This window comes from Lentinula edodes, assembly GCF_021015755.1.
Source record: "Lentinula edodes strain Le(Bin) 0899 ss11 chromosome Unknown C8R40scaffold_35, whole genome shotgun sequence".
Classification (NCBI taxonomy): domain Eukaryota; kingdom Fungi; phylum Basidiomycota; class Agaricomycetes; order Agaricales; family Omphalotaceae; genus Lentinula; species Lentinula edodes.
This window is the reverse complement of record NW_025764341.1, coordinates 347,939-361,369: the sequence shown is the minus strand read 5'-3', so window position 1 is coordinate 361,369 and position 13,431 is coordinate 347,939. Positions and strand designations below refer to the sequence as shown.

Here is a 13,431-nt window from a genome sequence, read left to right as displayed (position 1 = left end):
TTGATCCAAGCTCTGTCAGATGGGCGCCTGAATTACTTTCCCAGCTGATCGTTTGACTCGACATTGGCCAGTACACAGCTTCGACCGTGGACCGTGTAGCAGTCGATCTATGAAAACCAAACGTTGCCATGTATGAAATGTTTATTCAGAGCGATTTTTTTTCTTGTGTCTGACTCTAGGTTGCAGTACTATGACTCTTTGGGGCAGCCCAGGACCTTGCAGCGGAATGGAAAGCCCTTTGATCCAAACACGGATTATGGATGTAAATGCCGCCGTTTTTTTGCGCATCCTGAAGATCCCGAATGGGCTTCACTCCCCCCCGTCCCTGCTCCACCCTTCCTGGTCGGAACTCCATCGCCATCTCCTCCTCCTCAAGCTTCCTCGAGTATCGGTGACCATCCAATGCCAGTCAAGCAGGATAATGCGAAGTCAATGTTGACACTCATTGAGTAAGCTCAGCCTCGACAGAAACTTCATCAGTCAATTCATATTCTCTTCTCTCAAGGCTCAAGTCAGACTATGAGAGCCTTTTGACACAATATAGAAGATTGCAGCAGATTCTGAACAACACCACACTGTTGCCTTCCTCTCATCCTTCGGGACAACAATTGTCTAGAGCACAACTGGTTTCACGTCGGGAAACTGTTGAAAAGAATATGAAGGAAGCCTATGCACGATTACAGGAATTCGACCAAAACACCCCATTCGAGTTTGGCAGCCTCGATACTACACTTGAGCCGAATATCTCTGTACTCAAAAACCTGCTTCGAGAGCTTAAGCTTAAGCTCGTGGAGGCTGAATCATTAAGGAACAGAGTTGAATCAAACTTCAAAAAGGCCTCTGTTGAGCAGGCTCAAGTGGAGTCAGATGGAGACATCATAATGAATGCTCCTTCGTCGACATTTCAGAAACAAGATGGATATTCACCCCCTCCTCGTGTTTCACTATCAACTGAGAAACATCTTGTCCTCCTGCAGGGCATGCTTGATAGAATTTCCAAGCAAGTGGCCTCAGTAGGAAGCAATGTAATGGAACAAGAGGATGTGATCAAGAGCATCATCCAGAGTTCACATGAAACAGTGACATCTTCGGAGAGCATTGTTGATGGAATTCACCAGGATATTGAACATTTCGATGATGAACTCTCTGAGCTGACAGCAATGACTGCTGAAACCATTGCTGAAGATAACAGGTTGGATATTGAATACCAAAAGTTACAGAAGGAAAGAGAGAACCAAGAAATTGAACTACAAAAAGTAAGTCAGCCTCTTCTTCGACCCATGACCAACTTTTCTGACCATGCAAAGCTTATGGGGTGTCTCGAAAAACTTGAGAAGGAACGCAAGAAAGATGAGAGCGATTTAGCTACCCTCTCCACTGCCCTGACAGCCTATATGGAGAAGTCGACTATGTCACCTCCATCTTCACCTTTCATACCTGAAGATATTGTAGTCGCTTTGGAGGAACAGATTACCCCGCTGATTCGGAACGCAATCAAGCCCCACATAGAAATCCTACGCTCAGAACTGGAACAAGAAATAACGAAACGCGAGATGGAAACATCCAGTACACTATCACCCATCTTCACGGTGACACACCAGGCCTTACAGAGTGTATCAAATGCTACATCCAAAAAGTGAACCCGAACGTGATGTTCTTTGTTAATTATTCGTTGTCATCGTATCATATTGTACTTGGATGTTATCGGAATGCTTCGTATAAAACACGCGTCATGGCTACACTGGTGGATTAGATTCTTCATAGGAACTGCCATCCGCGAACTGTAGGAACCGTGTCCCAACACGACCCGCTTGCTCAGGGGAATGCGTTATCCAGACGATCGCTTTCAGCGGGCTTTCACTGGATTTCAAAGTATCCAAAATATGCCGTTCGACTAGGAGACAAGAGTCCTGGTCCAATGCTGACGTTGGCTCTATATAAAGTGTATCAGCGACGGACAAATGATATAATGATTAATGAAACGCACCATCTAGAAGCAGCACCTCGGCGGTATCAAGCCCGATACCAATTGCGAGCGCGATTCGCTGAATTTCTCCTCCACTGAGATTTGACCATTCACGGTCCCATAACTGGGTATCAATCCCCCAGGAGCTCGCTATCTTCACAGGATGTTCCAGATCTTCATTCAATCGTGAATCCTTCCTGCCATTTCTTCTGCGAGCCTTGAACGATGATGCGGTAGCGAGGAAGGTTCGGGGAGTACTCGCAAGTAATGGGGGTCGCTGGGGTACGTATGCAACCTTCGTTCGATAAAGAGGAATACCTATCATCACGTTATGATGTCTATCTAGATTGAAAAGATGTGGTGAAAATATACCATATGACTTGGGTGTTCTGTTATGCGCGACGGAAAATCATCAGAACTATGTAGAACAGGACTCGGATAGTGTCACGAACGCACTCACTTTCCGCAAAACAAAATGTGACCATTATACAGATTCAAATGGGCAAGGCATTTTAGAAATGTTGTTTTTCCGCAACCGCTCTTGCCTTGGACGACTACAACATCACCTGTTCCAATTTCTCAAATACATGCTTTGTGCGGATAATGCAAAGAGGATTTAAAACTACCTTCAGCCAAGGTTAGCTCTACACCGGAGAATATTTGTGTACCGTCTTCGCTTGTACAGCTAAGGTCGCGGATAGCAAAGAGATCTGACATGTGGGCAGAAGCTAACGTTCGGAACCTTTATCAGCTTCAACGTTTTCAACTAGTCATGTAGCATATGCAAGAGACGTGGATATTACAAAAATGAGCAGGTCCCCTATGGTCATGAAGTTACGGCAAAATCTAATTATGGAGGCGATGTTAATGACTGTTGCATCTGCATCTGTTGCATTTGCATCTCCATTTCCTCTGGGCTCAACGCTGAACTCTCAATCATCACACCTACACCGACTTTAGCTGAGTTCTATAAACACAGGAAATAGCAACGTCAGCGAAGATCATTGTTGAAAAATAGTAGAAATACTTTGAGGTGATCAATCTCTCCCGACATCAAGAAAGCGAAGGTGGGGGTAAACCGTTGTTCAAGCAGAGCAGAGACTTTGCCAGTCGAATCCAATTGGGCCCTGAAAGTCGAAAGACGAAGGTCGAATTTAGCTCCTAGTGTAGCTACCGCATCTCGACGCATGGGAGTAGCCACAAGCTGCAAGTCCGCCGCGAAATCAACTTTTTCACTGAGCTTGTGCCAATACGTCGCCTGCAATATACCAGCAGGTTGCAATTGAGCAGTAGCAATCCACGATTTGTCGGAGCTGGTGTACTTGGCTAAGTAAGTAGCAACTAACTCCGCAGTGCTGGGCGTTGGACGCTGGAATACCATTTCAGTACCACAAGCGAAGTTTTTCGTGAGGGATTGGAGATAACTGCCGACAAATATACCAGTCAAGTCGGAAGGCCACGGGTTCACCGCTTTTAAGTTGACATTGAAATCTTGGCCGCTGAAATCTTGCTCTAGTTGGAGCAAATTATGACCTGGCGTTTGAGACAACTGACAAAACGTATTATAGCCGAGAGTATTAATGTCCAATGGCCACGCGCACCTGAGCTTGAGCTTTCGAGACGTGTCCGTTGGCCCATCCCTGGTTTACACGGGCGCTTACATTTCCGTCATGGTCAACACCACCTTGAAGGAATACCTAAAATGAATGTAAGCCCATGAGGGCAGATGAAAGTGGGTTATGTGACATGCATTCTCGGTTGCATACATAGCACCAAAATTGTAAGATGGTGCCATTGTCTGTGAGCCCAGGGCAAACGAATGTGTCACTTGAAACAGCGGACTCATTGACATGCTTTTTGTAAGGTCAGCACGACCGCCATCAAACGCGTAGTTAGTTAGGTGGGTTGCTAAAAAGTCATTTGAGCTACATAAACTAGAAAGTCCACTGTAATGGACGTACCTTTGACCTCCTTCTGAAGGTTTTCGACAGAACCAGGATTAGGCAAACCAAGTTCCGCTCTCCATTTCGAGAAACGACTTAGGTAGTTCGAGAGTGGAGAAAGTGATTTTGGACTAGGTGAAGAAGAAGGGACAGCTGATAGCGGCGTGTATGGATTAATGGGAGAGACAGTAGAGGCCATGGCAATCCAAAGAAAAACGCGTCACGACTTTTCTTTTCTCAGTCACGCTAGGTAATCCGGCCGTACCCGGCACGGTCGAATGTTTCTAATTCCTTTACTCACAGCACTTGTGAGACTGTGTGCTTGAAAGTTGCCAAATCTCACAAGAAACTAAAATCAAACCATCCATTGATCTTCAGTCGCATGTCCCTCGGGTACAGGGGGTTTCAATTACTTCGCCTCTCTTCGCATTGCTGCCTCTCTACCGTTGTTCGCGCTGTATATCCTGGACTACTGGACCGAATAATGATAGTGTCCAGATTGAGGTTATAATTAGAATTTTGTGATTGTTTTGATGCAGAAAGTGGCGACTCCACGCAACGTAAAGTATTTCCGGTATGTCGCGGTTCCGCAATTGCCAATTACTGCGCTTTGCTTCTTTCTTCTTACACAACATATATATACGAGAACAGGATTCTCTTTCTGCTTAAACCTCCCCTGAACATCCCCTATCCATTATGGCTGTCCTCTTTCCCTTGTCTACACCTAAACGATATATAATCACAGTTCTTGCCACCATCGTGAATTCTGTGTCTCCCCCTTCATCTATTAGCTTGCTAATGACCATGCGTTCTAGATATCCCTGCATTATCTGTTGACAATCGTTTATGAGGATTACGGCCGGATTTCTTCCTTTGGCAACATCAATGAACGAACGGGTGAAAGACATGGCAATGACAACGTTTCCATGCTGAATTACAACAGTCTGCAAATATTCCAGAACATGACAGGTCCCCGAGCCAACGCGACATTCGTGTTGCTGGCGAGAAATAGTGATTTGGCCGGAGTGGTGAACAGCATCCAGTCGGCCGAGGATCGCTTCAATAGACATTATCATTATCCCTGGGTCTTACTCAATGAGGAGCCGTTCACAGATGAATTTAAAGAGTATGCTCCTTCATCCTTCCTCGATGCTCGTCTCTCATGCGCTCGTATCTAGACGTGTAAGTGTGCTGACAAGAGCACCTATCTTTTTCGGTCTCATCCCGAAAGAGCACTGGTTTCAACCCGACTGGATCGATGAAGACCGTGCCCGTGCTGGTCGCCAAAAGATGATGGCACAAAGAATTATCTATGGTGGTAAGTTACACCATATGATCGGCAATACCTCATCTCATTGTTGCACAGGTAGTGTTCCGTACGTGTCATCATTCACAGAACAAACCGATGTAGGAATATTTACAGCGGTCCGCTCTGGTCCTCAGATATCGTAACATGTGTCGTTTCAATTCAGGCGTGAGTCGTTGCAAAGGTTTTAGTATGGCAGTGGAGCTGACGTCAAGACTCCAGTTCTTTTTCCAACATGAATTACTGCACCCATATAGGTGAGATTCAGTGTCGAAGTTTCCTTGGCGGTCCCATGTTGGACTGAACTGGTTTTCTCGACTTGTTATGTGCCACTGGGACCGCAAGGAATCGTGGCGCAATACTTTAATTGAAGCTCGTAATTGATCTGTCTCTATTTGAAGATACTACTGGAGGCTCGTTTATTTACCCTAGTTATCAACCACTTCTGACTTTTCTAAACACGGTCTTTATTAGAGTCGAGTAAGTAAACCGTGATTTTCTCACTGTCCTCTGCTGAATTTAGGCACCCTCAGACCCGACGTCAAATTTTTTTGCGACTTGGACTATGATCCATTTTTGTACATGCAAGAACATGATAAGGTGTACAGTACGTCTCACGATCCCTGTCGCCGTAATTTTCCAATCAAATCGGTCTTCTTTAATTAGGTTTCACGATATCGCTCTTTGAGTGGGAACCAACAATACCTACATTATGGCAAACTGTGAAAGGTGATTATCTGCCTTGGCCTTATTGATTAGTGACTCATCATGCCTTGTACAGATTTCATCGGCGAATACCCACAGTACGTGGAAAACCATAATGCTATGGATTTTCTCTCGAATGACGGGGGTAAAACATATAATCTTTGCCATTGTACGTCTTGTCCTTCTATTTTCTTTTCACAAGTATTAACCCTCCAAAATGCAGTTTGGAGCAATTTCGAAATTGCGGATATGAACTTCTGGCGAAGTGAAGCGTACACCGCTTTCTTCGAGTATCTTGAAACCAAAGGAGGTTTCTACTACGAGGTAAATGTTAGATCTTTTGTGACGGGGAGCTGATTCAATCGCTTCACCTTAGAGATGGGGGGATGCGGTACGTTGCTCCTGTCGGATGCTTTTAGTGAATGCTAATCAGTAATCCACTTCAGCCTGTACACTCAATAGCTGCAGCATTGTTTGCACGCAGAGATCAGATACACTTCTTCCGTGACATTGGCTACAGACACGAGCCGTTTCAACATTGTCCATTGGGGGAGCAGTGGACAAGGGGGCGTTGTTCGTGCGATCAGAAAGATACCTTTGGTATGGAATATCTTATCTTTACTCGAAGTTCAACTTGCCTATGTTCATCCAGATTACACACAAAATTCATGTCTGAAAAAGTTCGAGAAACTCTTTGCATAGCGCTAAGCTTAGCTATGGTGCAATCGGGTATAACACAACCAATCAGGAACAGGCGCCATTTGGGGTCAGCGAAAAATTTTTGTGCCTACACTTGTTTATTTTGACCAAGAAACAACAGTTCTGAGAGTCACAAATAGTGCCCAAGCATGCAATCAAAAGCTTTTGACTTGAAAATAATGTGAATGTAATATTTATCAAGGTACGATGAGAGACAATAAAAAAAGTAAAAGGATTATAAGCATAACCCTAACCCTAATAGCTTCCTATTTTGGAAATGCGCCATTCGGTGGGAACTTATTTCATCAATTTTGAAGGTATCAAAAATCGGTCTTACAGTTTTGTTCCCTCTATCATTATATGCATTTCTGTAATAGGGATAAGAAATTTAAATAAATTCACGTGAGATAATTCAGTTGTTCCAAATTGGTTGTGTTATACCCGATTGCACCATAGCTTCGGCTGTACTGTTATTGATTATCGCTTAACCGTTGTGCGAAGGCTTGAACAAATGCGCTACGGCGTAGGTAGTTTACGCATGATCATGCCATCAAAGATACATCGTTAGGCAGAGTAAACAAGTATGTATACACTGGGTTTCTTGACTTTCAGAAGGAGGAGGTGTAGCTTTATTATGTGTGTTAACGCTGGTCACTGCTGCTCATCGCGCGGGTCATTACATGTATTTGGCTCTGTCTGATCGGCTAGGACAAATACTATCTTTTTGTTGCTCACTGCACGGGCGAAGGGAATGAGTGTGCGGAGTAAAGCGACGCCCCGAGCGGAACTGAGGTGCTCAATGTAATCGCACGGGTCACTGCTAAGTACTACATGATGGTGCTATAAATGGCGCTTCATCACGTGGCGACTGCGCCGAAAAATGGCCATTGGCATTCTAATTTCTCAGTGTTTATCCTCTTCATTCTCTTCCACAACATGATGACGCCTATGCGTTATGTTGTACTCGTGCTGGCCATAGTTGTATGTGATCGCTGCAACTCTTCTAGCATGCTGTCTCTTTTGACAACTTTCAATTATAGATCAGTTTACACTACATCCTAAGCTTTACTCACGAGGGATATGGGCAAGTCACTTCAATCTCGAATCTGAAAAGTCAATGGTCTGCTGGTAGGCCGCCCTACAAGACCCCAGTGCCCGATGAATACTATGTGTCGGACAACGTTACTGCTCCATCAGGACGGAAAGCAAATGCTGCAATTGTCATGTTAGGTGCGTCCGTGTGTTTGGGTCTTTTAACTTACGTCGTTGATATGTTTTGCGCAGCGCGAAACAGTGATTTGAATGGCATAGTGATTAGCATGAAACAAATGGAAGATCGGTTCAACAAGAAGTTTCGTTATCCTTATGTCTTCTTGAATGAGGAAGACTTCACCGACAACTTCAAGAAGTACCCTTATATTCAACAATACTTGTCGCCTGCTCTGATACAAGTTGATTAGTCGTGTCACAGAACTTACCGATGCCCAAGTGGAATTCGGTTTGATTCCAAGGGAGCATTGGTACCAACCAGATAGCATTGACGAAGCGAAAGCTTCCGCTGCCCGTGCCAACATGGTGAAGAACAATGTGATTTATGGTGGTATGTGGGCGTATTTCTTTTTCCTTTGTTAAACATTGACGTTCTGCTACAGGCAGCGTACCGTACGTACCAGAATCGGCTTACATTCTCGATTTTGCTTCAACCCTCCTGTTATTTTCAGGTATCGAAACATGTGTCGTTTCAACTCTGGTGTAAGTTTCTCCTTACCCCCTATTGCCGCGTATCATTCAACCATATGTTAGTTCTTCTACCGACACCCTCTCCTCGATAAATATAGATATTACTGGCGTGTTGAGCCCGACGTCAAGTTTTTCTGTGATCTCGACTACGACCCTTTTTTGATTATGCAAGACCAGAACAAAGTTTATGGTGACTTCAGATCTCTCAAACTTCTACGTTTGTTTTAATGATGGTGGCTCTAGGATTCACCGTATCATTATACGAATACGAGGCAACGATCCCTACTTTGTGGCAAGCAGTCAAAGGTCAATCAAGCATTACCAGCGCTCAAAACATTTTCTTGATATTCTTTTCATATAGAATTCATCACCGCGAATCCAGACCTCGTATCTCCTGACAACGCGATGGCCTTCCTTTCAGACGACGGTGGAGAAAGTTATAACCGATGCCATTGTGAGTGGAATGGAATCCCGCTATCCTCAGAAATAAGTTTCGACTCGCTTAGTCTGGTCCAACTTCGAAATCGGCGATTTGAATCTATGGAGAAGCGAAAGCTACATGAAGTTTTTCGAGTATCTTGATAACAAAGGTGGTTTCTACTACGAGGTACCCGTCTTCTTTCTAGGGCATATTAGTGAACGTTGATATAACACGATCCTACTAGCGTTGGGGAGATGCCCCAGTTCACTCCATAGGTGCCGCATTGTTTGCGAAGAAGGAGCAGATTGTGAGTCTGACCACTTCCAACTGTGAAATATTGCAGCCGACACTTCTATTTCTTCGACAGCACTTCTTCAACGATATAGGTACACTTTCATCCGTTTTCGTAGATCTTTTTTTAAATAACATACCACACAGGCTACCGGCATGAACCTTTTCAGCATTGCCCACAAGGTGAAGCTCATTCAAAGGGAAAGTGTTGGTGCGATCCAGCTCAGAACTTCGGTCAGTATCGATGTTTTCCAATCAACTCTAATCTCACGATCCAATCGATCCTTAGACTATGAGTGGTATTCATGTCTAGCTCGATATGACAAGATGTTTTCATAGAAAGTGGAATGTACATTGTACTTAACTACTCTCTTTCCTTGTCCACGTATACACCTTGCATGCAGACCTCGTAATTTATTGTTTGTCCGCGCTGCTAAAGGGTCGTTGAGACTGTCATTACTGCTACTTCCTGTCACAGATGGTGACATGACATATCATAATATGGACTGAGAGTAATATTGGTACTGGATCGCGGAAAGGTAGAGTCATTATGTCAAGGACCATACAACCAACTGAACTTACCGAATCGTACAGCCTGGTCCAGTGAGATCCCAAGGATGTGTCAATCAATCGTTCAACCAACTCCCCCACCAATGAATGCGTCAATGCTGGTTGGAAACGGTCTCGAAGTTGAGCGGCAGTTTGGTCCCCGAATGCTGCGAAACAAGGAAGAGTGGATTCTGAGGTGACATGAAGGTCTCAGGACACTGCTACTTATGAAAAAAACATGAAGGGCGAACACACCTTTCTGCATCAACTCCACCATTGCTAGAAAGTTTGAACGTTAGTCAGGGAACAACTGAAGAAAGGGATCGAGACGCACTAATGATTCGATCGCAGTGTTTCCTAGCGGCTTCAAATCCTTCTTTGAACAATCTGCGGAACTCAAGGAACGGTGCACCATCAACACCGCCCAACACTTCGATGTACTCTGCTGGTAACTTGAACGGTGCGGCTTCAAACCTGATATTACCTGGCGTATTGGACAGCATGAACCCAAAATCTATGTGTATGAGATGCCCATCTCTATCTAGCAGGATATTCCCGTTGTGGCGATCCTTAATTTGCAGTAGATATGTCACAACTGAATATCCTGTGCACAGAGAAAAAGAGATGTTGATGTTAATGAGATAACGTTTTGGGGTTGGTACATCACCATACCTGCCAATGATTTCGCGAAGTTTCGTTGAGCTCTAGCGAACTTTGCTGATGAGGGATCGCCGTATGTCTAGGAAATGTAGGTCAGGGCGCTCTCGTGACCCAGATATTGCCCATGTACAAACCGATTTGAAGTGATCAAACAGCGTTACATGTCCAAACCGACCTTCAGCAATTCGCCGAGCGTATTCTGCCTTTTTGATAGAGTGAATCGACACCGCATCTGTGATTGTTTCTACCAAACCAGACGAGCCACCAGTTATCAGTATTCGGAAACTTAGGAAATAAAATTTGTGAGATTCATAGTGCTAGTACAACTAAGAACAAAGAGGTACCCACTATCGGACCCAGCACTGACAGTTCTCTTCTTCCCATATTCGTTGGAATTCGTGAATCAATTGAACTGCGAGTTGTTCTTGTCGAAGATCTCCCCCGATTTTGACGATCACTGAGACGCAATCCCAGTTTGCTAAATCGATGTGAAATTCATTGTGAGGTGACTGAGCAGCATGTGTCCTCACCAAGATGACCATAGGGCGATACATGCCGAATTCGACTCTGTAATCACATCATCCACATCTAATTTGGATGAAACATATGAAAACCGTTTCCAACGCACCTTTTTCGCCGTCCAAGACTCGCTGAACACCATTGCAGAAGGATCAACTTTGCTAAGTTCCCTTCTAATTATCCCTTCATCTTCAGCGGTCTTCATACCCCCACTAATGTCCCCAACCCGAATTATACTCTCCGTCTCCCTGTGCTCCCGCATATGCGCCATCCTCTCCTCCTCTAACGCCAGCATCTCCTGCATGATTCGATCTCGAATAGCTGAGGCTTCAGAGGCTTGCAGTCGCATCCGACTTGGTTGTGGTTTTCCGAAGTCCTGAGAACCTGTTCCTCTTCCTGTGAGATGTGGCGCGGTTTTTGGTGGCTCGTTGGAGTTGGAGAGCCAGCTGGAGCCGGGAATCCAGCTTAATGGACCACTAGAATGCGCGCCGTCTGGAACAGCGGAGCCGTTCGTGGGTTCTCTGACGAGGTTAGCGTTCAACTGTGCGAGCATGATTGCGGCTGTCCGCATTCTTTCAGAATATTCGTCGAGGGAGATTGAATAGGGAGTCTCAACAGGGAGTGGTGAAGGCTGTGAGATGGTGTTGTCTAAGTGGAGGTTCAAGGGAGGTGGTATTCTCGGTGTATGCCTGTCGATATTGTCTAGACTCGGAGAGGCATGCACAGACGAGGGTCGGGACCAAGCTACTCTGTCGAGGTCTTTATTTTTCGGGGGAGGTGGGAGGACAATTGATTCTGAAAGATCTATTTTTTGAGATAAAAGAGATTGGCCAGGACCATATAATTGCTCGACCAGATCCATCTCTTCATCATCATTAGGAGTTGTAGGCGTAGGAGGAGTAGCAGCTAATGAATTCCCGAGGAGAACGGAAGATCCGTCGTAAACATCGGACTCTTGGAATGATTCAGATTTGGCTTTGTGCTGTTGAAATGGTAGGAGGGGAGTAAATGGGTTGAGGTCCCTGGGCCCGGGTGCTCGCTGATCTTCGCGTAGAACAATTTTTTTCAAAACGTCCTTGTTTATCCGTTTCTGCGGGTCAAAGTCGAGGTCATCGTTGAGGATTTCGATGTAGAGGAGATACGGTGCTCGTTCAGCGGAATTGAGGACGACGCTTTCGCCCGGTGGGATCCGTACGATACGATGATGAGGATGAGATAATTGAGAACCAGGGGGTGAGTCGGATGATGTACACCACAGCGGCATACATACCTGACGAAGATATATGTGAGAAAGGTCGAATACGGGAATAGAAATGGGACCACCTCCGCTGGTAGTTTGTGATTGAGAGAAGTCAACTCCGCTCTGAGGGCGCTGACTCGAGCAGGCCTCGGTACGACCAGTAACCGTTCGGATATGTTTTCAAGGGAGAGAATGAATTGAACCTGGGAAATGTATTAGTAAAATTTTGAAAGCTGGGGTTTTATCTGGCCAACCTCAGAGCGACAGTAATGACCTTTCAATAGATGTGTTTGAGATGAGGTGTCGTAGGTTTGCAATAAAGTGTCTGCATAACTATGCGAAGCGGTTCTAAGGGGAGGGCGAGCAGAAGAGATGGATGGGGAGGATTGGTAGGGAGTGACAGTTTCTTTGTGTTCAGCATCAAGCTGACCCAAGGGGTCCTCGGATCGACGAGACCGCTGTAAACCGCGAAGATGCAGCGGAAGGGCTGGGACGGTTTGGGCAGGGCCCATTGCACGTCGACGAGTCAATATTGCGGGCTCTGATGATGCTGAATCGGGAGATGGTGGACTGTCTTCATTACTCTCTGGTTCAGGCTCCTCATCCATGGAAACTGAACTTTTGATCCGACTGGGTGCTACAGCCATATCATCATCATCCGACTCTACGCTTCTTTTCACCTCTACCGTCGCCTTGTCCTCCGCTCGGCCCTGCTCAATGGCCACTTCACCCATGATCTCCGTCAGCCGTGGCATAGCAGGCACGCCGGCGAGAACCAAGCCCATACCGATGATTGCTGGTTCCGCATGGGGCCTGATTTTCTTGCGCGGAAATAGAGAGCGAAACGGAAGGTTGATGGTTGAATATGGGGTTGTTGGCGGAGGCAAATCACCAAATATGATTTCATGGCACTTGTGAAGGACGCGCTGGCATATGATAAACGATGGAGAATCATGAGGCGATGCGGACAAGTCCTTCAATGCAGCCTGCATGAACCACAGAGTCTGGAAAGGCTCGAGTAAGTAATTGGAGGAATAAACGAGATGATATGGTCATACGATCATGGCAATATGAGTGGATTTCTGGGCAATTTCGACGACAAAGCATTCCAGTGCTCTAGACTTGGATGGTCTGGTAAGTAGAAGATGACTAGAGATCGTTAGTTTCACAACAGATTTAAGCATTCTAGATACACAAACCAGACAAAGCCCCAAACGTCGCGTAACTCAGCTATATCGAGCTCACTGAGCCTGCGAGTAATATAATACGTGATGCCAATGTTATCAGCATAGACAGTAAGATATTGAAGAGCGACATGGACAGTGAAGAAGGATGGCGTTAGGAAAAGTCGAAGCAGTAATGCATGGCTCATGTCAAGGTATAAATAAGCGC

At 45.4% G+C, this 13,431-nt stretch overlaps 6 protein-coding genes across 6 annotated transcripts; 3 read left to right on the top strand and 3 right to left on the bottom strand.

Annotated features, from left to right (window-relative positions):
- The first annotated feature begins 7 nt into the window (after nt 1-7).
- On the top strand, nt 8-2,010 carry C8R40DRAFT_1120423 (uncharacterized protein). Its single transcript, XM_046228766.1, has 4 exons — nt 8-130; nt 187-449; nt 506-1,256; nt 1,308-2,010. Exons 1-4 carry the CDS (start codon nt 110-112, stop codon nt 1,638-1,640), a joined length of 1,368 nt encoding a protein of 455 aa, XP_046082934.1. The 5' UTR covers nt 8-109; the 3' UTR covers nt 1,641-2,010.
- On the bottom strand, nt 1,689-2,974 carry C8R40DRAFT_535055 (P-loop containing nucleoside triphosphate hydrolase protein). Its single transcript, XM_046235372.1, has 6 exons — nt 2,770-2,974; nt 2,593-2,694; nt 2,427-2,532; nt 2,339-2,355; nt 1,988-2,284; nt 1,689-1,933 (listed from the first exon to the last, which is right to left on the bottom strand). Exons 2-6 carry the CDS (start codon nt 2,681-2,683, stop codon nt 1,737-1,739), a joined length of 708 nt encoding a protein of 235 aa, XP_046082933.1. The 5' UTR covers nt 2,684-2,694; nt 2,770-2,974; the 3' UTR covers nt 1,689-1,736.
- Nucleotides 2,817-4,108, bottom strand: C8R40DRAFT_1162502 (eukaryotic porin-domain-containing protein; the record flags this gene model as incomplete). The annotated part of the gene is made up of 5 exons (XM_046230248.1): nt 2,817-2,933; nt 2,994-3,515; nt 3,568-3,650; nt 3,713-3,874; nt 3,928-4,108. 5 exons carry the CDS (start codon nt 4,106-4,108, stop codon nt 2,817-2,819), a joined length of 1,065 nt encoding a protein of 354 aa, XP_046082932.1.
- Nucleotides 4,109-4,495: 387 nt separating this feature from the next.
- On the top strand, nt 4,496-6,821 carry C8R40DRAFT_1120418 (glycosyltransferase family 15 protein). The gene is made up of 15 exons (XM_046228765.1): nt 4,496-4,668; nt 4,725-5,035; nt 5,088-5,227; nt 5,276-5,285; nt 5,353-5,383; nt 5,438-5,472; nt 5,617-5,628; nt 5,690-5,695; nt 5,749-5,822; nt 5,882-5,944; nt 5,997-6,089; nt 6,144-6,244; nt 6,297-6,311; nt 6,367-6,520; nt 6,573-6,821. The coding sequence occupies exons 1-15, from the start codon at nt 4,606-4,608 to the stop codon at nt 6,620-6,622; spliced, it is 1,158 nt and encodes a 385-aa protein (XP_046082931.1). The 5' UTR covers nt 4,496-4,605; the 3' UTR covers nt 6,623-6,821.
- Nucleotides 6,822-7,555: 734 nt separating this feature from the next.
- C8R40DRAFT_1162500 (glycosyltransferase family 15 protein) lies at nt 7,556-9,410 on the top strand (the record flags this gene model as incomplete). The annotated part of the gene is made up of 13 exons (XM_046230247.1): nt 7,556-7,600; nt 7,660-7,849; nt 7,904-8,027; nt 8,080-8,223; nt 8,341-8,371; nt 8,423-8,549; nt 8,603-8,665; nt 8,721-8,813; nt 8,866-8,966; nt 9,025-9,087; nt 9,148-9,166; nt 9,219-9,305; nt 9,361-9,410. 13 exons carry the CDS (start codon nt 7,556-7,558, stop codon nt 9,408-9,410), a joined length of 1,137 nt encoding a protein of 378 aa, XP_046082930.1.
- A 155-nt stretch (nt 9,411-9,565) lies between these two features.
- Nucleotides 9,566-13,411, bottom strand: C8R40DRAFT_1053876 (kinase-like domain-containing protein; the record flags this gene model as incomplete). Its single annotated transcript, XM_046224892.1, has 13 exons — nt 9,566-9,595; nt 9,654-9,811; nt 9,876-9,899; nt 9,955-10,224; nt 10,293-10,359; nt 10,415-10,565; nt 10,629-10,758; nt 10,811-10,847; nt 10,909-12,069; nt 12,120-12,242; nt 12,294-13,043; nt 13,098-13,188; nt 13,239-13,411. The coding sequence occupies 13 exons, from the start codon at nt 13,409-13,411 to the stop codon at nt 9,566-9,568; spliced, it is 3,165 nt and encodes a 1,054-aa protein (XP_046082929.1).
- Nucleotides 13,412-13,431: the final 20 nt, after the last annotated feature.

Bases quoted from the DNA above. Each gene is read 5' to 3' on its own strand.
- C8R40DRAFT_535055 (XM_046235372.1), bottom strand. From the start codon at position 2,683: ATGTCAGATCTCTTTGCTATCCGCGACCTTAGCTGTACAAGCGAAGAC. The intron at 2,533-2,592 runs GTAGTTTTAAAT...AAATTGGAACAG, and splicing joins AGAGCTAACCTTGGCTGAAG to GTGATGTTGTAGTCGTCCAA. The intron at 1,934-1,987 runs GTGCGTTTCATT...CACTTTATATAG, and splicing joins CGAGGTGCTGCTTCTAGATG to AGCCAACGTCAGCATTGGAC.
- C8R40DRAFT_1120418 (XM_046228765.1), top strand. From the start codon at position 4,606: ATGGCTGTCCTCTTTCCCTTGTCTACACCTAAACGATATATAATCACA. The intron at 5,823-5,881 runs GTACGTCTCACG...TTCTTTAATTAG, and splicing joins AGAACATGATAAGGTGTACA to GTTTCACGATATCGCTCTTT. The intron at 5,945-5,996 runs GTGATTATCTGC...TGCCTTGTACAG, and splicing joins ATTATGGCAAACTGTGAAAG to ATTTCATCGGCGAATACCCA.
- C8R40DRAFT_1120423 (XM_046228766.1), top strand. From the start codon at position 110: ATGAAAACCAAACGTTGCCAT. The intron at 450-505 runs GTAAGCTCAGCC...TCTTCTCTCAAG, and splicing joins TCAATGTTGACACTCATTGA to GCTCAAGTCAGACTATGAGA. The intron at 1,257-1,307 runs GTAAGTCAGCCT...GACCATGCAAAG, and splicing joins AAGAAATTGAACTACAAAAA to CTTATGGGGTGTCTCGAAAA.